The sequence below is a fragment of the Patiria miniata genome, unplaced genomic scaffold (assembly GCF_015706575.1).
Source record: "Patiria miniata isolate m_02_andy unplaced genomic scaffold, ASM1570657v1 HiC_scaffold_22, whole genome shotgun sequence".
Classification (NCBI taxonomy): domain Eukaryota; kingdom Metazoa; phylum Echinodermata; class Asteroidea; order Valvatida; family Asterinidae; genus Patiria; species Patiria miniata.
The window spans coordinates 17,942,919-17,970,249 of NW_024037061.1; the positions used below are offsets into that span (position 1 = coordinate 17,942,919).

At 41.4% G+C, this 27,331-nt stretch overlaps 1 protein-coding gene across 3 annotated transcripts; it reads left to right on the plus strand.

Annotated features, from left to right (window-relative positions):
- Window positions 1-2,212: 2,212 nt before the first annotated feature.
- LOC119730823 (sodium-dependent dopamine transporter-like) lies at window positions 2,213-26,552 on the plus strand. Of its 3 annotated transcripts, XM_038203866.1 has the most exons (15): window positions 2,213-2,668; window positions 6,080-6,265; window positions 11,065-11,199; window positions 13,522-13,786; window positions 14,861-14,999; window positions 16,106-16,240; window positions 16,973-17,076; window positions 17,589-17,713; window positions 20,365-20,477; window positions 21,563-21,694; window positions 22,842-22,941; window positions 23,610-23,725; window positions 24,350-24,517; window positions 25,162-25,290; window positions 26,053-26,552. In XM_038203866.1, the coding sequence occupies exons 1-14, from the start codon at window positions 2,602-2,604 to the stop codon at window positions 25,279-25,281; spliced, it is 1,905 nt and encodes a 634-aa protein (XP_038059794.1). In that variant the 5' UTR covers window positions 2,213-2,601; the 3' UTR covers window positions 25,282-25,290; window positions 26,053-26,552. The 3 variants fall into 3 exon arrangements, with proteins under 3 accessions (XP_038059794.1, XP_038059793.1, XP_038059795.1); XM_038203865.1 differs by having other exon boundaries at window positions 25,162-26,552; XM_038203867.1 differs by having other exon boundaries at window positions 6,083-6,265; window positions 25,162-26,552.
- The last annotated feature ends 779 nt before the right edge of the window (window positions 26,553-27,331 follow it).

The following is a 27,331-nucleotide window of genomic DNA, read 5'->3' on the forward strand; positions in this document are numbered from 1 at the left end:
TCCCACATGTGTATAATTTTTTAAAAAGATTTACGCATCCAAAAAGAAGATTTTGAACGCCCTACTTGCAATAAAGATAAACCAAACTTTAGAAATAACACATTTCTGTCAATATAGTTACTGGTAAATATTTTGGATGAAAAATACCGAAGCTTTTGCAGATTTTAGAATTCACATTGTCCCAAGCCAACTCGCAAACAATGTTCCACTTCATTTTTTGTATTCATTTCCCTAACAACATTCCCCAAAAACGCCATGATAAGAGAGGTATTATTGTTTTTTTTGTTATTCAGTTCAAATACAAACTGAGAATAGGAGCTGGGCATACACTGCTGACGTACGCTGATTCGCGACGCAGACATGAGCAGCGCCAGACCGCCTTCTCCGTATTTTCAGGGGGATCTCGGAAGCTTCGATCCGGCGATGCCCAGCGAGGTTTCACGGTCTTGGCTTTCATCGACCATTGGCGGGATCACGTTTCCAGGGCAGAGTGGCGTCCATGTGACCAATGTGCTGCCACCTGCTAGCCCCAGGCGGGCTCGTCCCAAAGAAAGAAGAAGGAGAGAGAGGAAAAAAGAGCTTATAAGTAGCCCCTAACTCCTAGTTTCCGAGATAAGGGGAAGACGATGCCTTATGAAGCTTGGATGGACACTGCCCATAGATAATTCATGTAAGGTGTGGTTATTGCTGTCATTTGAAATGATGGTTATTACGATGCGGATGATGAATTTATGACGTCGGTTGTACTTGTAAGAAAATGATGGCACCGATGATAAGAGAGGGATGAAGTCTTGAGGGGGAAGCAACAAGATAGGGTCTTTTTTGCGTTTGTGTAGATGACGAAAAGCATTCGGGGCAGAAAGGATCACACAATATCACTAAGAGGAATGGCGGTGATGAAGGTGATGTCAGCGTGGTGTTACGAGTGGTGATTATAGTAAGGGGTTCAGGCGGGTAGGAACAGGGGCGGATGCATGATTGTTGTCTAAGGGGTGGGGAAGGATGGCTTAGAGAATGAAGTCAATGATTTTTTTTGCGGAGGGGGGGGGGGGGGGCTGAGGTGGCAACGTTAACATTGACTCATTATGCTTCAGACTTAGGCTAAGGCCCGAAATCGAGCCTAAGGGGCGGGGAAGGATGGCTTAGAGAATGAAGTCAACTGATTTTTTTTGCGGGGGGGGGGGGCTGAGGTGACGACTTTAACATTGACTCATTATGCTTCAGACTTAGGCTCAGGCCCGAAATCGAGATTCGAAGTATGGTGTGACGTTCAACAATCTTAAAGAATTTCTCTCTCTTTATGCAAATAATTAACATTGGTAGGACAGAGAGGGTAACCCACCCTCCTTTGTATCCACCCTAGATTGAGGATATTGTACTGGGGAGGGAGGGGTGGATGGAGGGGGGGGGTAACGACTTGTGCGATGTTGAGTGGTGAGTACTGACGAAGACTGACACCACTGTGCTGAATGAATGGTGAAAATAGTGATGGTGGTGATTCAGGATGGGAAGAGTGGTGAGGAAATTATAACATTTACGACGACAGTACAACATTAAAATGATGGCCAAGGTAGCCACATGAAAAGAGCGTTAACGAAGAAACCAAGATCAAATTTCCCCCATTTAGCCGACTGAATAACCTAAGTAGTCACGTAGGTAAGACACCTGAGAACGTAAGTTTGAGATCCCGGGTTTCGAGTCCTGCATGTAACATTTGCTCTCACAATGTCCGGGAAAATGTTTCAAACATTAGTTCGGTAAAAGATGAACCCACGTCGATTGACAAGTCCTATACCTGTACCGCCCTTGAACAATTAAAATTAATTGCACAGGATTGATTAGTTTCTTCTTGTGAATATTTATGATTTGAAGGTATTCCTATCTTACTCCCGTTGTTTCTTCCCATCATCTTCAGTGCGCCAAATGTCTTCCTTTTTCATAAAGATAAGAAAAGACATGCAAGAGTCTCTCAGTGTATATTGCGTCACACAAAGACACGATCAATGTTTCTCAATCAAACCCTGGGCCATTCCCGAATGGAAACTCCCGCCGCAACATTTGCATAGCCGGTTCCTGCTGGATTCTTTTATTTTTTTTTAATTAGAGAGACAGAGAAGGCCGTGATTGGATGCCGGTTGTATCGCCATCGTCCTATATGGCAAAGCGTTGGCTTGTATCTTACTCTCTGCGTATTGCGCGCTGCGGGGGGTATACCCATGCCCACTTGTTGATATCGTGCTGATGGACCAGAGGGGGTGCTGGAGTCGCCGTACAGGGTAGCCGGGTCGGGCATACACAGAGTAGCAACAGGCGCTGGGCAGCGGAGAGCCATTATTAGCCTAGTTCGCCAGAGCTCCGTCAGGCGCTCACACAACCTGTTGCGTCTGCTCGCGATTTCTGAGCTCCATTCCGATCGCGTGTTCTCCCTATACTTCTCGATTTCTACTCGAAGTATTATTTTTGAATCGTCGTTTCAATCGACCAGAGATGCAGCTCACTTCGGCATAATAAAACCAAGAGTTTGAACTGCACCGAGTTTTTTTCCTGGTCTTTTTTTTGTCTTTTCGAAAACGGAGTGCTAAGGGTCCAAAAGGAACCGACATGCGGACGGACAGTGCCACTACTAACGACAACCCCAGGTTTTACGGCATCAACATGAATTCTAACGGTAAGCAATACAACTCTGTTTTAGTGTGGGAAACAGTCAGTAGGCCTACGTGTCTGCTTGCTTGTCAGCATCCACGATGACAATTTCTCAGGGCAAGGATTATCAAATTCCGAGTGTTGATGTTTGACATGTCACCAAACGAAAAGTCGGCATAGGCAACCTCTATTTAATGCCTGGTGTGTGTGTCCGTAGGCCGGGAGCATACACGGGTCTGGTGCAGGGGACACTCGGGGGACTCATTTTCTTGAGTGGGAACCCAATGGGTTTTCACACTTCTGGGGGGGGGGGGGAGTATCTGGGGGTGCACCGATTTTTCAAAGGGAGGGGGCACTGAAGGCACCTGATATATTGTTTTGCGAAATGGAAGATTTTAATTTCGGGGGGGGGGGGGGCATATGAGGAGTTGGGGGTGCGGGGGGCACGTGCCCCGTGTCCCATGTATAGTTAAGCCGCTGATTATTGAATCAAATTAATCGAAAGGTTTTGTTCTCCAAGTTATGGGAGGGGGCGTGCCCTACATCCCTCCGGTGAACGCCTTAGATCGTTTGCAATGAAAAAAAGGGTATGGGAATTGTGGACCTGCAAATTTAACTTGCTAACAGAATCTTGAAATGGAATTGCAGGGAGGCCCTGTAATGATCTCTGGCTTTTAAACTAAGCGTGGTATTTTCAATGTGTGGTCCCTACCTTCTTTTTGCAGTCTCTTTATTTGGCTTTTGGAGTAAATATTTATAAACTGTTTCACTTCATTTCTTTCTTTTTAAAAGCAATTTTGAATAGGTGGAAACAAACTGAATGCTACAATCATTAAATAATTGGCAACCTATGTGGGTTGCTCCGGCCTGCCGCTCATGCAGGTTGGTTAGGAATACTCCATAACTGTAACACAATGAATGGAAGTGGCGCGATCATTTAAGTCCAACTCCCATGCAATCAGGCTATCGGTCTGCAGAAGTTGCAGACCTTGTGAAAACAAAATTAAACCTCCTTCATATTGGCAATGTTACTACCTCGATCCCCGGCCTTTATACCGTCACCCGCTGAATCTGTTACGGTACGACTATAATGCCGCAAATCCGAACAACTGTTTGGATAATCGCTTTACCTGCTTTACCTACAGGACTGAGGGTTTTTGTACTTTTTACCTGAAGCGTTTCCCAGAAGTTAAATATTAGTTCAACAGCTGGGTGAAATACGATGTTTTTATCAAGCATGCATAGGCCTATGAAAATGATCGTGCAGTATTATCTTATTGAGGTTCAAACCTCGACTTCGTTTCGGCTTCGGCTCCATATGCTTTTTAATAATTAAGAACCCTGTATAAGGCCCAACTCATACAGAAATACCCTAAATGTGTCGTCACATTATTATAGCCTATTTGATGAACTTGAAGCAGAACATGAACCCATTTTGCCCACTTCACACAGCCAGGGGATTCAAAGCTCCTGGACCCTGAAACTGTTAAGACGAAGCCGCGATTTCAACCCCTCTCCTGAACAAATCCATGCCTTTCTGAAATCGAGGTAAACGTGAACTTTGACACAATGCCCTGTAACGATTCAGCTGGATTACTTCTTATATTGGTAAGGCTTCAGTGAAGCTCCTCACCTTATAATCAGTTACGGTCGCTTAGCAATGAACAGTGGCGTAACTAAAGGAGCAATGCATAGGGACACTGGATCCCTGTGTTCCCCAATACCGATGTTCCCCGAAATCCCTACCAATATAACCCTAACCCTAACCCTAACCCTAACCCTAATCCTAAGGATTTGGGGGAACATCGGTAGTGGGGAACATCGGTATTGGGGAACATCGGGTAGATCCCTCTATGAGGTCTATGCCTCCTCCCCTTAAATTAATTATGTCCTCACCCGCTCAGAATTTAGGGAAGGCAAAACTGGATTTTTTTTTAAAAGCCCATCTGACTGTCTCGGAAAATGAGGCCCCCACTTTTGCTCCCTTCAAATTAATCCTAGTATTGCCACCTGTTATGAGAATATCCTTAACTTAAAGGCAATGAAAAAAAAACACGTCATCTTTGAAGCTTGGTGATCGACGCCAATGACAGTATTACAACTGTCGCGGTTGGAGCTTATCACGGAAGCTGCGAGCCTTTCCGAACGATTCTCATTCCTTTAGCAATAACCTTATGACATCCTCGCAAAAGTAAACAAACCTGACCTTGCAACTGTGGACAGCTTTCAATTTCCATCGAGAGAAAAACCCCGTGAAGATAACTACAAGCCGGGGATGGTACCAAGTTTGTGGCTTGAAATAAGTCCGCATCTCACGATGAAACGGTTGAATGAAAATCTCGACAAACAGATCAATACAGGCCTGAAGTCGTTTCACCACAGGCGGGGCTATTATCAAGCCTTTTTTGGGGGGGGGGGTGAACAATATGGAGAGGGAAATGTGAAACTCTTGTGACAGCGGCGAGGCTGATAATGTTTCTGCATTCTGGGATGATTATTATGCATATAGCTTATCCGAGATTTCTTAAGGCTCGTATTATAAGCGGAACCTTGCGGTAAGGGCCGCCGATTATTTCCTGTCCCAAAAACAACAAGGTGACTTTTCCCTGACCCGAAAAATCAATTCGTTGTTTTGTTTCTACCCCCATTTTTATAAGGAATGGGTCGAATTTCCAGTGGTCAGTGCGTGGCCAGAGTCCAGTTGTATGGTTGTGCAAACAGATTAGTCTTGTCAAAGTTTCTGCTTCATTTTCTTGATGTATTGGAATTGGCACGAGGACAATGGAAGTTGTGTGTCGGTCAGTGTTCTGTTGTGCAAAATAGTCAAAGTATATTAGTCTTACGCTTGAAACGCAACTCTTCGGTCAAGGAGCGGCAGAGCACTTTGATATCGTGGTCAGAATATGTCAGCTGTGCAGATTTGAACTTTCTATTGAATATTTCCAGAAAGCTTTGTCAATACTTGTTTTTGTTTTTTTACTTTTGCTATTTGTTTGGTTTATTGTTTGATAAAATATGAAATGTTTTACCATATAGTATGGAAGGTGCTTCCAAACTTTTCTGATATTGTTAACTTTCGAAATCAAATTTTATATAAGTTTTTGTTTTGCGATTGTAGTGTTTCATTGAGTGCCTTGTCGGTGATCGGACTGATTGAAAGTTTTGTAAAAGGACCTTCACCTTCATTCTCCATCAGATTGGAGGAATTGAATTTCTTGCACAATTTTTTTTTAAGATGATTGTTCTAAAAATGGGTATCGTGTCTTTCTTCAAAAAAAAGTTTGCTGCTTGTAAGAGGAATCTTTGACACTGCAATCACCCACATCAATAACTCCAAGAATATAATCTTTTTTAATTAAGGACCTCGTTCTTGTTCTGTTCTTTTTCTTTTTCGTACTTCCGTGCCATCTTCACGATGATCGCGGGGGCAAAACAGCAGCAGCGCAGGGCAAGTTATTGAAAGTGAGCGTGGAAGGCGGCGAGCTAGCTCCGGGGAGACGGCACGGCGGCGCCCGCCCGACCTGGGGCGGCAAGGCGGACTTTCTCCTTTCCATCATCGGCTTCTGCGTAGATCTGGCCAACGTCTGGCGATTCCCCTACATGTGCTACAAAAACGGGGGAGGTAGGAGCACCCAATTATTTATTAATTCCCTCACCCCTCCGGTAACCCCCTGAGTCCTTACATGTGTGCCTCTCTGGAGTAATGATTTTTGTGTGCGTGTGGTCTGTGTTTGTTTACATTCTATTTGATTAAAATCGAATGTTCTCATTAACTTTCATGTAACATTTTTTGGTTACACTCATGGAACATTTATTTCCCTCTCGTTCCCAAAATAGCCCAGCAAATGAATTTAACCACTTGGGGTCACTTAGACTCCTGTTGGGTCAAAACTGCCCTCGGTAAGGGTCAATATTATTGACCCGGATAATATCCAGAGCCTGCCTGCGCATATCTATACTCACCCATATGCTTATTACCATACTATCGATTGCTGCCTAGTGCGATGTTCATCAACTGTTGCATGTGTTTGTGGGCGTTCTAGTTCGGTGCAATACAAGCTGGCTTATCAGCATTTTGTTTTTTGATGTATTCGAAGCTTCCGCTTTACTGTAAGCACTTTGACAACGGTACGTTACTGTTTTGACAGAGTAGAGATAAAAAAAGAATTACCTCTAACTTTGTCAATGATAAACAGCATTAAATAACACATGTTTATTACCAGTCTAACCTATAGCTGTAATCAGCAAAATATAATTCACTCGATCGGTTACCAGACTTTCCCTTTTAACAAAGTAGGGCAATTCCAGTGTTTATGGAAGAAAATGTAAAGCCCGTGACAGAGCCAATTAACCATGATATGTGATTATGATTCAGAGAAATGACACAAACTCCCAGTGTGCTATCTCCTTGAACAGACAAGACGATGGATGAATATGAAGATTTTAAAATAAATGTTCAGTTTTATTCACCTCGGAACTCCTAAAGTGAAAACAATATGTGTCTGACCAGTCTGATTTAATGTCCGTGACGCTCAGGGTGACCGTAAGGTCATGACTACATTCTGCTAAATGCACTTCAAAAATCTGTCAGATTTATCGAAAATTTGCCCAATTCCCCAGAATTACTCGAAATACACTATAAATCACATACAGATGTTGTAATACTGCCTTAATTAATGTTCAAATTAAATTATAAACCACCCATAGCCACAAAAAGATAATATGGAATTGCATAAATTTCAGGCAAAACGCGGTTTCATTACTGGACGAAATACGGTTCCCAGTGAACCTCAGCATCTAGACCAGACAACCTGTCCTATTTTGCAAGGGTTTGCTTGAAAAGATTAAAGCTTTTGTAAATGAATGTACCATTTTTTTGTGTGCAAATTTGCTCTTTTTTTTCAAATCACCATGTTTTTTGCAGAATTCTGCCAGAAATCTGGCAAAAAAATCCATTCTGTCAAATTTTCAGTCAAACTCAATTTTTTTTGCAAAAAATATGTCAAAGTTAGCCAAAAATCGGCTAAAACGGTCACTATGGTGACGCTATCATTGCCTAGTATCAGGCATCCATATCAGACAGAGATACCTTCAAACATATATTGTCTCAGTAATTATGTTATGCTCACTGACGGAAAAGGGTCTCTCAAGAACAGCCTATTAGTACTTGAGTAGCGCAGCACATTTTCAAAATTCGAACACGTCTTAAAATCGTTTGTTATAATTCATGGCGCCCCTCGCCCTCGGAGTAGGTTTTTGCCGCCGATCTATGACCCTTTCGCATTGCTTTGTCTTGTCACATCTCAAAGTAAATGTTTCTCCCTGATACATGTGTTGAATCTGACAGATTTCAACCACCGATGTTTTGATATCCAGTTTTCGGAGTTCAGAGTTTCAACTGCACGACCGACTATAACTTCAAATTGGGCTAATGCTGTGCGATTACGGTTATTTGGGAATCGGGTATCCGGTTATACCCGCCCTGGACACACCTAATGCCGGTGTAGCATGGATTTAGGTTTTATGAAATACGAACTCTTTGGTGGTATTGCGCATGCTCATGCATAGATAATCAGGAGAGGGACCGGTCACGTGAGAGGGTTTAACCAATAAAAGGGAAAAAGAGTCCGATTTTTATACGAGTCCGATTTTCATATGACACCGGCTTGCTTGAAATATGAGGACGTGATAGGAAAAATATTTTACGACCACATTTTTTCACGGACCAACATTCTTGAAAGAAAATCGATTTATCAAGTCACAGCTATCTTTTGGGGGTGATTTCATGACATTTTAATTACTTGTCAAAAAGCAACAACCTGGGGAAGAATTTCAACTCTGAAGACAAAGTATCTGGATCAAACAGAAGCCTAGCAAAGGCACTAACCGGGTGCAGGAATCGGTTACCATAATCATAGATAGTTGGCTGTGGTCACAATAATAAGACACGATGTTACAGATTCGTCTATTGGAGGTACAGTTTTATGAAAAAAATAAACTACCGATGCTACGGTTAACGTTTCCAGCGCGAAGGACAACTTAAAATGTGCTGAGGGAAAATTTGAGTTATGGTGTTCAACAAGAGTTAAAATCAATGTAGTTTCACACACTTACCGTATAGGCCTAAGTAGGCCTTTACAGATTTAGTTCATACATTTTCAAACTGAGAATAGATCCCCAATTGGTTGATCATACGAAAAGAGTTCTCATTGAGCAAAAAGTTCTAGTAATGAATACTGTATAATGTTTGCTGTGCCATAAACAAGAAGGATAAGTCAATGCTCATATTTCTGATGACCCAGATACAACAAAGCCTATCAAACACGTGATCAGATTTCTATTTAAAAAATATTTACAAATATCAGTGCAGTGGATCATACGGTTTATAATGGTTAAGAGCTCTTGTGAAAACAGACATCTGCCCAAGAACACAGACACCACGATATCCGAATTGGATTTTGACCAACGTTAATGACTGCAGCATCAGACACCCTTCGCAAATGAGTAAGACATCATCACCACTGCATGGACAAAGCCGCTCTAAATGATAATTGACACGCACATTTGAATAAAACAGATCAGTGTTGTAGTCGAGTCATCACAATTAGTCCTAACAAGACTAGTAATTTCAAGTCAAGTCACAAGCTATTCAAATGAACCGTGTCAAAAGCACCCCTTTGTTATTGTTCATGCCCTGTTTAATTGTGACTATATTTGTGAAGGGACTTGTGATTTACCTGTGACCGGACTTATGATGAACTCAATAGTGATGACTACAACACTGAAACCGAGTTCTGTCCTCTTTTGGGACCCTCCTTTAATACTCTAGTGTATGTACTGACAGAGGGTAAAGTTGACATCAAACCAACTATAGGTTCTTGCAGTCTGTCAACGCCACAGCGCGCCTGCGTGCCTGGGCGAGTCTCCCGCAAGTTTAGCAGCAATTCGCTGTTTTTAATAAACACGGGTAATATCAACATGATTGGCCCCGGCTACGGAAATTAACAAATCAAAGGGTGGCCAGCTCACCGGCCGTAAGTCACGGGGGAGAGCCATAATGTTGCTTTAATTAAACACACCAACACAGGGTCCTGCTGATAATTGCAAATTGTCGGTTAGTGTTATGCTTATAGGCCCTAATTGCAAATTTGTCTTCGAACGCTGTGTCAAATGTACACCCCTTTCCAATAACGGTATTTTCAAGAACAGTTTTGTATTTGGCTATCGTGTTAAAAAGAGTATAATGCACACCGCTTCAAAACAGTCCGAGAACAGATGTATCTGTTCGAATTTACTTATACAACCGTAAATATTCCTGCCCTTTCTTTGTTCCGCTCAGCCGAATGAAGGCTTTACTCTCTCTCTCTCTCTGTTATCTTTGCAATTTCTGTACAAATACAATTCTCAGTATTATGTTCTGGTGCTCGCAAGGTTGATATTAGTGATGCCAAATCGATTTATCACGTTATATTTTTGTGTGACGTTTTGTAGTGAAAGAGTAAAATTCGTAACACTATTACGTCCATGCGATTCTGAATTTTCCCGACATCCATCGACTCGTATTTCCTGACTCAACATTAGGTTGTCACAATTTTATTCTTATGGTGCGCGAGTGTTAATCACAGGGGCAAATTGCTGTCTTCAAACAGTCAAAGATAAATGAAAGACATCAGTGAGTCAGTGTGTATTGGAATATGTTTTTTCAGGTAACAATCCCCCCAATTAGCACGAGGGGATGAAGCTAATATGGCAAACGGTGGGAGTTGAATCAGAACGTTAATTTACTCATTAAGTAATTGAATGCGTCAGCTCTGTTGCTATTGCCCTCCCAGGTCAGGTTCCCCTAAATTAATGTGTCATTCGACAAACGCATTACCACTATACAGAGATTAATGATGCCGGCAGGTAAAATCGGGCATTACAGTTCATTAATAATATTAAAAAATAATAATAATGAAGGTAGTGACGGAAAAACTATTTTGTTAGAATCGGTTTTTTTTCTTCAAAATGCAGAGCCCCACAAACTTTTCAGAACCTCACAAACTCACAGAAGAGCTTTTTCAAATGGTGCTTCCGTAAATCTTTATCTTATTAATTCAGAAAAAAAGTTATAAATGGGTATTCGTTGCCCTAATAACATATGCTGATATGTTGGAAATACCTGAAACGGAAATTCGACCACGGAGATATTGTGGTCAAAATATTGAATATATTTTCGTGAGACAGCTCCGATTCTAAAAAAAGAAATCGCTGCATTGAATTTTTTTCTTGGGATTTTATTGTTTCATTATAAACTGGGTCTGAGGATGACGAGTATAAGAGGGAAAATAGTTATAGATAGTATATTGCTTTATAGCGCCCTCTTCTAGCCATCAATGCGAAACAGAATCGACCCATTTTATTCTGTTATTGTATTTTCAGGTGCATTCCTGATTCCCTACACGATCATGCTTCTCATCTGCGGCATTCCACTCTTCTACCTGGAGCTTGCCCTGGGCCAGTATAACCAGACGGGCGCCATCACGGTCTGGGACAAAGTCTGTCCCATCTTCAAAGGTAAGACTGACACAAGTCTAATTCTCCCTCAGAACACACCTTGTTTAATTGTATAGGTTTTTTTCATTGTAATGTTGAAAGAGAAGTTGCAGTTGCTACTTTTTTAACTTGAATGTCTTTTGATGTAAAATGTAACTACCGCATACACTCTAAAAGTCCCGCTCAGATTTCACCCGAAATTCGTGTCCTATGGGGCCTGGCACTTGTCCGGGTCAAATGACAGTTTTCCGGGTCAACATGACAGTTTCCCGGGTCAAAGTGACACTTTCTGGGTCAAAAAGAGTCAAAATGAGAACATGAATCAGAGAAGTGTCATTAACAATTTGAACTGAAAATCCCTGAACTGAACAGTCTCTTCCTGAAATGACATCACAGCTACCGCGCCCTCATTTGTCAGGAAAAGCATGGACTATTTTAAATGTTTAAAGAATTGCACTTTTCAATAAGATTATTCAAAAAGGGGTGTAAAATGTTTGTCTATACATTTAAAATGTGTTCTCAAGTAAAATTCATGTCATGGGACCTTTTTAAGCAACACCCGCTGTTGCAGTGTACAATACTATTTGGAGCAGAATTTTTCATTATCTCAGGTAGTTTACGAGAAAAAAGCTAACGATTGTGAAGTAACACACCAGGCGTACGTACTGCATGGTCTGAGTTGACATAGTCACAATCCGAGAAACTCTAAACTCCAGTAAAGAACAGTCTTTTCACAGTTGTCAGTGGAATAGCAAGTTTCACCGAACACCGCTCAAACACTAACATTTGGATTGGCTTTTTCCCAGATCCAGGATCAAGGTTGTCTCACTCAGAGGCCCGGTCAAAAGCTAATGAAACTGGTGATCGAGTGTGGATAGAGTTTGCGGTTTTAATCTCTTGGATAGTTCCTCCGGCGCGGATATCAGAGAATCAAAGAACGCCAAAAAAGAGCAGCACAGTTTGCTTCGCGCTTCCGGTAACCCTAACCCACCATCGAACCGCCACGTAAAGGGATCCCCGGCATGCTACTGGGAACAACTTCGATTTCTCTCCTTAATTAAAACCTTTTGAAATCCGAGGGTTTTAGTGTCCGAAATCCAGTTCCTCCTTGCGTTTAAAGACGATAATTAGGGGGGAGGCTCGGGTCATCCTGAGCTCATCTACTCTTCCGAGAAATTGAGGGATTCCGACGGCGTAGGTTCGATGGATTTTCGCCCGTCCTCTTTTTGGGCCAATATATCCGCGGGCAATATGGCGTCCGGCCCCTGCAGTGCCGTATACGGTATCGAGTGCGTTAAGGTGCTGACACCATCCAGCCACTACATTTGTTTCTAATTTATCACGAGATTTATGGATATTTTTGGTTGCTGAGGAAATTCATTGAAGTAATTTGGAGAACAAACTAGAGGTCGTTGTCAGTGCAGATGGGCGTCTCGGCAGAATTACTCTGGTCTATACTTTGATGCTTATACAGCATCAATCACCATGTCCAACGCAGAAACTATTCCGACCTATAAATTTCATCTTTATTGACCAATAGTGTCACAAATATTTTGTATTAGTTTGAATTACATTATACTGGCATGTACACGCAGACATACCATCGATCTTATAAACATACACAAATCAATCATGTATACACAGAAAATTGAAAAATTATGTTCGTTGTTGAATTGTTTACTATAATTCTTTCTTGATAAAAAAAATGAAAACTTGAAATTAATAAAAGTATGCCAAGAATTTACTAATACGAACGAACAACAAATAGCATAACATCCCCTCCCCAATCCCTAGACAATGTGTTGTAAAACCGTTACAACGACATCGTTACTTTTGCAGGGGCATTCAAACTCATTTCACTATATTAAAATGACCGAAATTGCAAGATAAAAAGGTTAAAGGTTAAGAATCTAAGAACGAAGAAATGCTTACCTTTCAGATCAAATAAGTGTAAGCAAATTGTTTGACAGAATTTTCGACGGCGGTGTCAGTAAAAAAGAGTTGTCCTTTAAAACAATACGATACTTGTCTGTCGTTGTAATATACTTCTGAAATATGGGACCTACTGGCATAATATGAGTGCAGAAGCTATCGCCTGCACCCTCTAAAATATACCAGGATCGGCCGAGTATCAGCCAAGACACAGCACGAATCGGAAGTTATCTTGCTGCTTAATGTGTAGACTCCTAAAAAGCTATCAAACAGCTATTTGTGGTTTCTAGCCTATACAAAATAGCGAAAGTCACAGGCAGAATAAACAGAAACTCTGCGGCTTCACCAAGATTTACATTCGTGATTGAGTGCGCTCTATATAGGCCTAACGGTTTAATATATCTGTAACAGGCGTGGGATGGTGCGTTGTCCTCATCGCCTTCTTCGTAGACTTCTACTACAACGTCATTATCTCCTGGGCTCTCTACTATTTCTTCGCTTCTTTCACGACCGTCCTTCCGTGGAGTACCTGTGATCATGATTGGAACACCATCTACTGCTTCGCACCAATGGACGGTCCGGAGTACGAAGTGGAGGTGAATGTCACCGCAGAAGATGGCACAAATGCCACCATGGTTATCAACAAGACAGTATCAGCGGCTACAGAATACTATGAGTGAGTATATTTGCGTGTAAAATGAGTATCGGTATACTCTGAGTATATAGTAACAGAATATTTCAAATTATGTTACTTGATAACAGAATACTTCAAATAATGTACTTAATTAAACGAGTGGGTATGAGTAGATGCGAAACAGAATTCAGTTCAGTTCAATTCAATTCAATTAAACAGAACATTTATTTCCATACCTTGAACAGTATACACAAGATACGAGGCTGATACAATTATGAAAACACTTACTATAATGCTAAATGAAGAAGAGAAAAGAAAGAGGATCATTAATTATAGAAATAAATAAATACAAGGTGCATGATATGTACAAGATGAAAGCATGAAGGCACTTTCAAGAAGCTAAGGCTTGTACAGAAATGCCTTTCATGATTGATTTTGATAAAAGGGAATAAATGTGTGCTTGGGAGGTGTTAAACACTCTGTTTAAGACCGGTTGAAGTCTGGATGCTGATAATTTTCGGCTCGAGTAATTATCAGCAGCCAGACTCCAACCGGTCTTAAACAGAGTGTTTAATACCGACCAAGCAAATTCCATTCATAAATACGTTTTCGGTAAAAAAAAAATCAAAACTGTTCGGTCACAAAGTCAAAACAAGTCAAAAATTGTAAGTTGTCAACGATTTCGATCAACAAAACACCCCTGTAGCTGTACAATGGTAAGGGCCCTGAGGTAAAGAACTCCTTATATGGAGATTGGCGCGCACGTCGCGCGTACTGCGAGATTTGGCGCACATCGCAGATCCACCGGTGTAGTGTGAATTACTGACTCACTGAGTATTGCGCATGCCTATGTGAGGATTGTGAACATTCAACCAATAAAACGGTGCTGGCACAGGATTTCATAGGAGTCAACATTTTATGTGACACTGGAAAAATGTTTAAGACCAGCCAGCCATGTCCATCCCTAAAAGACCGGCCACGTGACGGGCTCTCGACAATAGGAATGGGCAAACTGTCTTAGGAATTTATGAATTTTACATACTAAGTAAGTGCGTGAATGAGTAACTTCATTAGTGAGTGCAAATACAAGGTTGCATTGTAATTATTTCGTTGCAGACGAGGTGTTCTTCAGATCGACCAGAGTGGTGGGATTGAGAACATGGGTAAAGTGGTGTGGCAACTGATGCTGTGCCTCTTTACCGTGTATGTCATCTGCTACTTCAGTATGTGGAAGGGCATCAGAGGATCTGGAAAGGTAACAACCCAGGGACTCTGCTTTGAGATTCTTCAATACTGTAAAAACTGACTGCACATTGAGCACTGGCACATTTTTGTCCCAAAAAATCAGGAACACTTAAGGCTCTTGACAGGAAACTGAGGCAGTTGAGGTGATATTTGCAACAACACAAAAATGACGCGCAAGTGCATGAGGTGTTAGGAAGTTGCCAGATATGTATCACATGGTGTACTTGAAGCACGTGGGGTGACAGTTGGCTTTACCTCAGGTGTGTGTTTTACCCAACTTGATACTTCACGTGCATCAACTTGTTCGAATCACATAAATGACGTGGAGTCACTTTTTACAGTGTAGGCCTATATCCTGCAGTGATCCGTCATCCCAGGCAGTTTGGGGTTTTCTCCGTTTTGACGGACACAGGAAGAATTCAAAAGATGGACTAATGCGACTCAACAATAAACATCGACAAAGTTACCTGCAAAATCATATGCTGAACTGTCCGATATCGGAGTTTTAGTCGAAAATGTGAATCGGAAGTCGGTTCAAGTCAAATCACTGTCTGGTTATTAGTACCAAGCTAGAGGAGATTGATGGGAAAATTACTGTCTTGGTCGGATTTCATTTCATTATGATATCAATCGACCTGAGACTGGACTAAGAAATTAAAAAGAATCTAAGGTATCACCGTGAACTGTGAACGGAAAATGTGAGGAGTATAATCACAATGCAAACTTCGACATAACCAGAATCGGTTTTCGGTAAATCAAAGTCGCAATAACTATACTGTCGCTTAGTAGATTTAGTTCTGATAAGAACAGTCCTACTTAATTATAAAACGAACTTGTCCTGCTTATTTTCTATTTTGGCTACCTAGGTTGAAAGGCGGTGGGACTTCTCGCAATTATCTCCACTTAGGCTGAGTGAGACAAGTTTTGGTCTCAACGTTTTGACTAGCTTGCTCTAGTCATCGTCAGGAGACTGTATTTTATTATTTGGTATTTACTATTGTGGAAGGAAATCACACGACAAGAAGACAGTAGGTCTATATCAATCACCGTAAGTCATTTAAAAAAAAATTATCTTATCGACAATTGAAATCGTATGTATCTTGTTCAATTCACCAGGTGGTCTGGTTCACAGCTACGTTTCCCTACGTCGTTCTCTTTGTACTTCTGATCCGTGGCATCACGTTAGAGGGAGCGGGAGTCGGCATCACGTATTACGTCGTGCCAACCTTCTCCAAACTCCTGAATGCTCAGGTAAGTCTCCGCTATTATAACCTTTGACCCAAGGCACGAAAGCTCAGCAGAAATCTACAATTTTTGTGCAGTAAAAAATTCGATTAGACTGTCCCCCTAAAATATGGTGACCGGTAGATAACTCCATTTAAAGCCATTGATTGGATCACCACTCTGCGCGCGAGCAGCATGATTGAGTGACGAAACTTATGAAACTTGGTGCATGCATAGAACAACTTAATATGTGCATACCCCCAAAAATTCATGACTATAGGTCAAAGCGTTTTGGAATTATCGGCTTATTAATTATTCATATACACTAATGGTATTTGTGCTTAGTGTACACTGCATATGGGGAAGTCCAGTTTAAAATGTTTCGCTAACCAATGGTCGGAATTTTATGTTTTTGGTATAAAAAAGCGCAAGACTCGTGGCTAAAAAATCAGGAAAGCTCGGATCGGGAATTTTTATTCAGTGATGCCCCCCTCTTTATTGATATTTGCCAGAGACACTTTCGAAGTTCAGCAAAAAATTGAAGCGCATCACCTCTGAAACTGCACATTTTGTGCAAGTTATTGTACAAAACAACTGCCGTGTGACAGATTATCCGAACAACAGATGAAATAATTAATGCTTCGTTAGTGTACATTCATAGCGTGCATGTTTAGCCTTCATGTTTCATATAGGCTTATTCACTTAAAAAGCAGTTTTTTGGTTCCGAAATTGATAACTCTGTTGTTTGTCCAACTGCAGGTATGGGTAGACGCTGCCACCCAGATCTGTTTCTCCCTGGGACCTGGGTTCGGAACTATGCTGGCCTACTCCAGCTACAACAAGTTCAATAACAACATATACAGGTTGGTTCTTTAATCTCAGCTTATGGTGATTAGTGCGTTGGAAGATCGAAACGGCACAGCTTTGTGACAATTGAAAATTGTAAAGCATTATGCACAGTAACAAAAGTCTTCAAAAATGACAGGCAACTTTGCCAACAAATGAACAAAGAGTAATTGTTAAATTGATAAGACTTTAATTCAACAATCTACCAGGCGGTTAAGATTTACTTTGTCGCAACGTTCGGTTATCGTTTGTTTTGTTCATTGGTGTATGATTGTTTGTTCGTAAGTTGAATGGTTGGGTTTCTTTAGCATTTGTTTACGATTAATGTTACAAAATGTTACGAATCTGCATTTGTCTTGAACAGTTAGGAAACGCCGCTATTTGCTTGACAACGAGAGTGAGCGGCCCGATATACATAAATGGTATAAGCAAGAGGCCCGAAATGACACTCAATACATGACGGTCTGTAAAGTTGTTCTGCTTATACTGTATCTGTTTTTGTTTTCTTAATTACTCTCGTCATTTACAGGGACGCAATGTTGACAAGCTGTATCAACTGCGCTACCAGTTTCCTTGCTGGTTTTGTCGTCTTCTCAGTGCTTGGTTACATGTCGGTGCGTAACCATGTCGACATCGATCAAGTGGCCACCGAAGGTAATTATATGACACAAGAACACAGTAGAGGAGGGCAGTAAGTAGCATTGTTTCCCAAATTGTTATACAGTTTTGCCAATTTATATTTTGACTCTCCAAAACGTGTTCTATTGTGAGCCAGCATGTAGACTCTAGCTGGAGTGGAATGTAATACTATATAAATAGTGAATGCCTTTGAGTGCAATGGTTGGAATAATTTCATGAGGTGATAGATGGAAAGTTTGATTCCACTCGGCTTCGCATCGTGGATGGAACATTCCATCCGTCACCGATTATTTATTTTGTACCTCGCCTAAATACAATCATCATCATCTGATCGGTGTGCCGGGCCGATGATTGGAGCGAAATATTTTAATAATAACACGTGATCAACGATCCACCAATCAGATGACGGAGATTTATTCAGTCGTTGCATAATTGTTTCTAGTTGGTTTTTAAACGAAAATCACTTTCCATTTTTAATTTCGAAAATGAAATATAAAAATGAAAAACAATCGAAACAAAATGCTCCGTAGATCGTTTTCTTAACGATTGTGGCATATATGCCGATTCACACTAGGAAAGTTTTAGAGTGTTGAGTGTTGAGTGTTGAAGTAATGGCAAGAAGATGTTACCATTGGAAAAACACTGAATACTTGACTGGCCCCCTTTACTCTGTTTTGAGTCATGCAGCTGTACCTCCAGTTGTGAAAATCATCATGCTATGTTGATACATCAAATATGTTGCCAGATGTTGGCGTTAGGGATATGCCAACTGGCTTAACCGTTAGTTAACTGTCATATAGCTGAGAGCCTACCCCTAGAGGAAGGAGTCTCCATGGTATATGAGGTGTTTGAATCTGTGAGAACTTCTTGTGAGGTATGGGCACCGTGTGAAGCTTGACACTGGCGGCTCCGGGGAGGGGGGGGGGAGGTTGACCCCTCTCCCTTTTGGATTTTGTTTTTGTTAAGCTGAAAGGTAAAAGTCTACGACTATTTTTAGATCGATGATGCAGTGTACTCATCGGCTTTCCCTTCACGGATTCGTGAAACATAAATACAAATGAAAAAGAGTACCCCAAGACAAAAGACACCCAGCCCTTCTTGCCCTTAACTTTCCCCCTCCCCCGACCCCCGCCGCTTCTAGACTTTGCAAAAGTGGTGCGCCTCTGTCTACTTGGCTTCACCAAACAAATCGGAATCATAAATGAGAAGAAGGAGTGAATTTTCAAGAATGGGTTAAAATTAAGATCAGAATTAAATGGAAGGTTTGATGTTTCCTAGGGGTATTTTATTTTAGTTCATCGGTCCCTGGGGCACACTTGACCCAAATATAGGACCACATTGGGTTAAACATCGTACCTCGATGGGGGTAAGTGTCTCACCCCATCAGCCCAGGGGGACCGAGCCAGAGGGAAGGGGTCACATGCCCCTGGCACATCCGACATAACTAAGCGGGTTCAAAATGAGTACAACAGTCGTTTTGGGGGGCAGAGGTTAACAGTGAGTTTACACATTCGGTTTTTTTTGATTTGGGAAAATCATAAACCACACGGACACGAGATGATGGAGTGGTTGTTGGGGAGTACTTGATCCCATGATCCCACATTCATGTTTTCATGCTAACGCAGCATTTGGGGATTTTTTGTTTTTAAAATTTATTGGCATGAATCTCCCCATGAAGTCACAGAGCATTATGAAATTAATGGTGCAAAATTGCTGACGGAAAGGAAAAAGAATTTTTTTTCACAGTTTCGTAAAATTAAAATTGAAAGGGGCGTATAAGAGCAAATATCGATAAACAGATGTTTTCCAGTATCACTTTATAAACATATTTTTCTCTACTTTTGGTTGGTTCCTTTATTGTGTTTGTTGTTATAGTGTAGTGGGTTTGATCAGCAGTAGTCAGACACGCAAGTGTACGTGTATTTGGTTTTTGCCTGCAATCGGGGACCCCCTATTGTCCCTCTTTTGTTTGTACTGTTTAGGAAGACCTCCCATATGTTTTGTACACATTGTTAAATTGGGGACCATTCGGGAATTGGGGACCCTATTGTCCTCTATTGTTCAACGTCCCCTATTGAATGCAGAAAAACAAACTCACGCTTACACAAACACCCACAAAACTCGAAAAAGAGGGATAGGGTGGCTGAAAAACCTGTGATGTGCTAAAAATTGTGTAGGGCAAAAAAGTTCTCTCATTTCACTATAAATCTCCTGAAAATTTTTTCTGGAGTATAAAATCAATCACAACCACGAGCAAAAGCCAGAGGTTATGAAAATTGAGAGAATTGATGGTTGTCGACAACATTCGCGGGGGAAATTAGCTGAAGATGGTCTAAAGCGTCTTCGGTTGCCATGGAAATGTTTGTTTTCTGTTTTGAAGTCCAATTTACTACTATAGGGCCTAATACAGATTTATATCCGTGGCTTCAACTTTTTTTTCCTCCGTGAAAATGAAATATTTAAAAAGTTAACCATTGCTAAGAATTTTGGTTTCTTTTAGTTCTTTAAAGTAAACCAAAATATCGCCAGAATGCAAATTCTTTCAAGTTCTTCCCTCCCCTGATGACTGCGAAACTGAAGGATAATTAACTACCTATCCAATATCTGCAACAAATCAAGTCTGACGATGTTTACTTATTTTAAGTTCGTTCTTTTGTTTTGCGCAGGTCCGGGTCTGGTGTTCGTGACGTACCCCGAGGCCCTAGCAACGATGCCTGGCGCCCCCATCTGGTCAATCATCTTCTTCTTGATGCTGATTACCCTGGGTCTAGACAGCTCGGTAATTCCCTTTGCCGTAGTTCATTACGTTGGCTGAGCTTCCCCTTAATGAGCGAAAGATCACGTTTCACCGATCGCAGTAAACTTGAAATCAGAAGTTTGTTCGTTCAGACTAGGGGCAAGTATTCAGAGAACTGCTAAGCATGGAAGTATGTGCTAACCACAGAAAATAGTTGCTTAGCGAAATAGGTTAACAGCCTACATATCATGTCGTGTACTTATGGCTATAGTTCGCCGCTGATTTTTGATGATATTTGATGAGGTATTTTTGGCTAACAACTCCAGGCCATTCTGTACCGATTATAATTATGAAAATCAAAACCAAAGGCTGTGAATTCACTTCCCCTGAAACGGATGACAACACTCGCCAGCGGATTTGGTGTGTTTCCTGACCAGTGCCACATATGGAAGACATGTTGAAATAGTCGTCGGGTACCTCACATTTCTCATCTGGAACTGTCTGGTTCGAATCCAGTGCAGAACGACATCAGGTGGATTGGGTTCTCAGTTACAAGCTGAAGCTATGGTTTCCCCTGGAATACCATAACAGGGTTTGCCTCCCACTTTAATTCTTTATCATTCCATTTCTTCGGGTTTCTCCAGACCGTGCCTCTGCCTATGCAATTTTGAGGACCCCCAGGTTTAGTATATAATCAAGTAGTAAGGTGCAAAATATGAGTTGAACGAGATCTCTGAGGTTGCAATGATGCACAACCATTGCTCATCTGCAAATCACATTTTCGGTTTCGTTGAGTTTCGTTACATCCTATATTGAAGGCACTAAGGTAAAGTATAGGACTCATGATCGTGAGATTGTGGGTTCCAGCCCTGCCCATGCGTGTTGTGCCCTTGAGTAAGGCGCTTTACTCCTCTCAACCCAGTGGGTACCGGCATTATTCAATGCTGGGAAGTTAACAGATTCGCTGTGGAGGTGTGGCGACCCCCCCCCCCCCCCCCCACAGCAGCATTTCATGGACTCGAGTCTGGCCCAATCGCTTCGAAAGAGAGATGGGCACTCCGTTCCTGTTAACACAGGTTCGTTCCCTGTACCTTTTAAATCCCTTATTTTTTGTTATTTTTTTTTAGTTTGGTGGATCGGAAGCCGTACTGACCGCCCTCTCTGATCAGTTTCCGCGCATCGTTCGGGATCATCGCGAGATCTTCATCGGCTGTCTCTTCGCCGTCTACTTCCTGGTCGGACTGGCCTTTACTTCCCAGGTAAGTGCTCTGTATCCTTACCGTCACCATTCTTCATTTCCACCCTTGCTCACATAATACCTTTTTTTCTTGTAAAAGGAAATTTAATCAATAATATCGTGCCAAAACAGCTGACATTTCGTGATTTTATGTTGTAGTTATGCGCCTATCAAATGTTTCCCCCACCCCTCCCCTCCCCCGCGCTGCCCCAGGTCCGATGTCGGGATTTGGTCACGTTTTTTCATGCCCCAGGGTGGGGATTTTGGTCACTCAAATTACATTGTTACCATTGGCGTACCACATGGAAAGGCAATCACTAGTGCGCCCCACGTAATGTATGTCGGGCATTGTCACTTAAATTTTGCCCGAGGGGTGGGTATTTTGTCACTTCAAAAGTGACAATCCCCACGTCTTGGGTGGGGCAGCCCGGGGGGAGGGGGAGGGGGGGGGGACAATTGATAGGCGTATTACGAATCCTTGTACGTCCGAATTCAGACAACACAACAATCTGCAGTCTATGTGACCTTCCAAAATATTTGATGTTATTCTCGTCAAAATTGAAATGTATCGAACGTTTAGGAATTAATTCTAAGTTTAAAATAAGTTAATATGTCATTTTTAGTGGTTCGATTTTGTCACTTGATTTTTCACTGGATAGAACGTAACTATAAAACTTAGCAAATTCACTTTTTAACTTTTTTTTGGCCGTCGTATCAACCCCCAAAAAGGACATAAAGAAGAAACGTTAATGTTGCCATCATTGTCATCGTCATCAATTCCCTCACACAACTGTCATCCAACCTATATACAGGGTGAGAAAGAATGATCTGGACCCAAATGAAATAACATAATTATTAAAAATATGTAGCAATCATCAAAACAAGTGCAAATGAGATATGTTATGCTGGCATGTTGGACATATTTGTCGAAGGTTTCATGTATATCCATTGTACCATTTTGAAGAAAAGCGCTAGCAAAGAACACACGCTACAAAATACCCTGGTTCCATGGTTCAACAAATTTATTGAAATCGCGTACTGATTATGACTGCATTTCAAACAATGCAGTCACATTGTGATTATGAGGATCCAGATCATTCTGACTCACCGGCACCCTGTATTCCACGAAATTCCGTCTGCTATGAATTTGGCATTTCCCCCATTAACAGGGCGGGGCGTATCTGGTAAACCTCTTCGACAATTTTGCTGCCTCCTACTCCATCTTGATTGCCGTCTTCTTCGAAGCTGTCGCCATCTCTTGGTGTTACGGTAAGAGAAAGAGCCCTACTTTTCAAACAGCCACTCAAAAATGTACTTTTCTTTAAAAAAAGCAAGCGCAAAATAATAAAGGACTTTCGGAGATCTCAAACAAAACCGAGCCTATCTAATTATAGTCTATCGAATAGCCGCTTGCAGACAAACGTCTTTGATATTCACGCAGATTCGGCAATTAATTATGCAAAAACAAGACTGCGTCTTGATCTTGAGATTCTGACCATTCAGCGGGTGCCTTCTATCGGGTCTTGTGTTACCAGTTGTTGTATTACAAAAACATGCTATTAAAATATACCAATAAACAGCTAAGTCTGCGTTCCTGATCGAAATGATGTCTCGTTATTCTAAAGTCCTCTCCGATTGGCTGGCGCGCGGGGTCGCATAACATTTGCATGCTAGGATATATCAGACGTTCGTAGTGTGGCTCTGCATAAGTGAATGACTGATCCTCAGACTAATCTAATTGAGCCGCTATAAAAAGAAAATAGTGCCTTGCAAATTTAAATGCTCAGACCGAGTAACAAGCAATATATGTCGCGTAACATAGCCAGTGACATCAATAAAGTGACAAAGTTAAAAACAAACCGATTTTTTTTTTCAAATTTGTTTGATTCCAATATCGCAGTCGTTGCCCATGGAATATTTTTGTTTTTCACCAACAGGAATGTCGTTCCCACCGACCAAACGCATCAGCAGTGACATCAAGGAGATGCTGGGATATTACCCCGGTCTGTACTGGCGTGTCTGTTGGCCCGTAGTTGGCCCAGCATTCGTTCTGGTACGTTAACCCATTCCCTGAATTTTGTTTTCCCAGCAGCATCAAGCGAAGTAACGTTTAAGATGTACACTGTTTGTGTTATTGTCGACTTTCACCCCGCGGATCTGTTTATTGATATTTATTAGCAATACCAATAGTATTTCACTTGTACAAACTTATCGTGTACAAGACGATTTGACAATAGACCTGGAACTCAACAAAACTATTATTGACCTCAAAAGGTTCAATCCATTTATCAAGAATCTTAATTTACAAATAAATCACACAGGGAAACTGACTAAGAGCATTACAATATATATATATTTTAAGTTGAACAAAGAAATTGACCGAAGCGAAGTTTGAACGTGTGACCTCCGGATAACCATTCCAGGGCTATACCAACAGTACTGAGCTATCTAGCCCTTTGTTGGCGGTTCCACACTTTCTTACTTAACTTTGTTCAAAGGCGCTAGTCAAAAGCCATAAACCCGTACCATGCAGCCGGGGATCATACACCCAAAGTCACGACGCTAGAAACATTAGCAATGTTGCAAACCTGGGAAATGGGATCACTCAGAGAGGAGACAGCTTTTTATTACAAATTGTCAAATAATACCTAATTGTTAATGTCTTCTCCCCTTGCAGTGTTGTAGTGCATTCGGTCTAGCCAACTACAAGTATCCGACCTACGATGGCTACAAGTACCCACCATGGGCCATAGCGATCGGCTGGATGATTGCTGGGGCGTCCGTGGCGCTCATTCCCCTCACAGCTATCTACAAATTCCTCACCACTCCCGGATCCATATACGAGGTTTGCTGTAAAACAATTCTCCTCCTGAATTCCTCCTTGTCAATTTTTTTGGTCGCGATTTATTTCTGCTGGACGGTATTATTTAAGACGGGCCAATCTAGTTTATCCTTTGACTGACCAAACGACCGATCGACCGACCGACTGACTTGGATGATATCTTGAAAGACCATGTTAATTTCGTTTTAACATAAATTAATTAACACTGTATGCAGCTTGTAGACTTTAGTAAAACAGTCGTTTACTTTTTTCGTAATGTTCCTTCTCGACAATTGGGCTAAGACTATTTTATTTCGTCCCAACTAGACCACCGGTCCCAACTTAAGCTGGGACCTGCCCAACTTTAGTGTTCCAGTCTGAGAGCTAGTTGGGAGGGTTCCAAAAATAAGTTGGGACCGTCCAAACTAAAGATGGAACGATGGTCTAGTTTCGGCGTAACGGTTTTAAGAGGTCAAGGAATCAAATACAATTGAAATCTTTAAAGATTGTCGTAATTTATAATGCTGAAATCCCAGCAGATTGTCAGATAACTGATCAGGTAACTGAAACTTCTTTCACAGTTTCCAACTTTTTATTCTAAAAAGAGAAGAAAAAAAACCACTGTCTTTATAAAGCGCCTTTGAATTTTCGATTTTTTTTTCCACCAGCGATTTAGGGTGAACATGGACACACCACCGCAGTATCCTACCGAGTTACCGTCGGCCAACCACTATCCGTGCCAGCTGAACGGGGTCCCCATGGACACAAAGCCGGTCACACACGTCTGAACAATCACGGTAAAAGAGAAAACAATCCAGGGAGCAGTGGTGAATGTATGGGGATTGGGTGGGGCTGGGGGAAAGAGCTACGGGCATGGGCGTCGCTATGGTAGACCATGGGGTGACCACAAGATGGCCGGTCACCATCTGACAAAACTGGCTATAGGGGCGCTGTTAAAGGCGGACAATTCTCTTCTGCAACCAGGTATTAGCAGTTAGTATTATACGCCTGCATAAATCACGGTGATTGATACAAGGTGGAAGCTTCCCTGTGGCCTTGTGGTCCGGGCTGGTGGTTTCGGATTAAAAATTGCCGAAGGTTCGAATCGTCCTTTTCCGCCAACAAATTGTGATTTGCTTTCTTTTATCTCGTTTGTTATTACATCCTTTTTGTTAATGAAATTAAAAATCTCTCTGACTTAATACCCTCGATGAATTTTTAAAGGGATGTAAGGTAACAACTGACGCATGTGAGATTCTTTCTGCATTCAATATGGGACGTTGAACAATAGAGGACAATAGGGTCCCCAATTCCCGAGAGGTCCCCTGTTTGGATTCGTGTACAAAACATATGGGAAGTCTTCCTAAGAAGTACAAACAAAAGAGGGACAATAGGTGGTCCCCGATTGCAGGCAAATACGCACCTCTGTACGTTATGGTACGTAACTAGTCTTGGTTGCAGAAAAAATAATTATTGATGACTGGACAACAGTTGGACAAAATCTGGAACTAGGTTGCGCCATTCATGCGGACTCTTGGCTGACAAACGATTTTTTGCAGACAAGAACGAAGATCTTCCGGCAAAACGACGGTTGGGGGAATGCAACACCACCCCTCGCGCCTTGGTGACGCCCCTGCCGGCAGGTAATTCGTCCAAGTGTTCATGGTGGGTCTCATCCTCTCCCGATAACACAGAGTGCTGATTGATGTTTAAATCCGTCACAGTTACTCGATTTTGTAAAACAAAAAGCAAAATTATTCCAAGACTGACATGAGGGTTAATATGACAGCATTGAATTTTCATCGCCAAAATAGGCAATAATTACCACAGTTAGAGATATTTCATGTTTTCTTCATAAAGGCAATCCCGTTTAATGCAGGCTGAGTAAAAAAAATCAGAAACCAAAATGTCGGGACTGGGATCAAGTTCTGCATGTAGCACTTTCAAAATCTAGGATGTGAAAGCCCAATTCAAAAGCTTCCTTGAAGTATAAGATTTCAAATCACCCATGTACTTATTTGATTTAAACACAACCACCGTTTTACAGTTCTGTCCACGGATCATCAAAAAGGTATGTGTTCTTTCAGCAACACGAAAACAATTCACGTGGAGATGAAAAGTATTTTTTTCGTTTTGCTAAAAGAACACTTACCTTTTCTGTGATCCGTGGACAGAAATTTTAAAACGGTGTTTGTGTTTATAATTCCGTAACTTGAAAAGTACATGAGTGATTTCAATAATCATTGTACTAAAGAAAAGCTTATGAATTGGGATTTCATATCCTAGATTTTGAAAGTGCTACATGCAGAACGTCACTGAAAAAATGGTCCCGACATTTGGGTTTCGTTTTTTTTTTTTACTTAACCTGTACAGAAGAATAAATGCACTTGACATTCTTTTTGGAATCAAATATAAAAAAGGGCATTTGCGGATGAAATCATTATGTGGCTATCAGCATCTTCTATGAAGAAGTGTTAGTTCAGAAAGACGTAGTGGTTCGAGGAAGTTTTCAAGGTTTCGAACGGTATTAATCTGTCTGACCTCAGGCAAACGCCGAGTGACGGACACAGACTTCGTCCCCAAACGCTCTCACCGTGTGCACCGGTTTTTCAGAAGGAACACTCCTTTATAGAACAACTTGATTGACACATGCTGATACATGTATCCATTAAAAATACAGATTATTCTATCATACAAAGAACCAAATCATCACACTAATATATCAAACTGAATTGTATTGTCTTGACTACAATAAAAAAAAATACATCACAATAGCATTCATTTTCCGATAAATGCTTTACTATTTCAAATATTTACATATTTGTAAATATGTAAAAA

Excerpts from the sequence above, each read along its gene's own strand:
- LOC119730823 (XM_038203865.1), top strand. The coding sequence starts at position 2,602 with ATGCGGACGGACAGTGCCACTACTAACGACAACCCCAGGTTTTACGGC. Across the intron at positions 17,077-17,588 it reads TTCAATAACAACATATACAG|GGACGCAATGTTGACAAGCT; the intron begins GTTGGTTCTTTA and ends CGTCATTTACAG. Across the intron at positions 20,478-21,562 it reads CCCTGGGTCTAGACAGCTCG|TTTGGTGGATCGGAAGCCGT; the intron begins GTAATTCCCTTT and ends ATTTTTTTTTAG.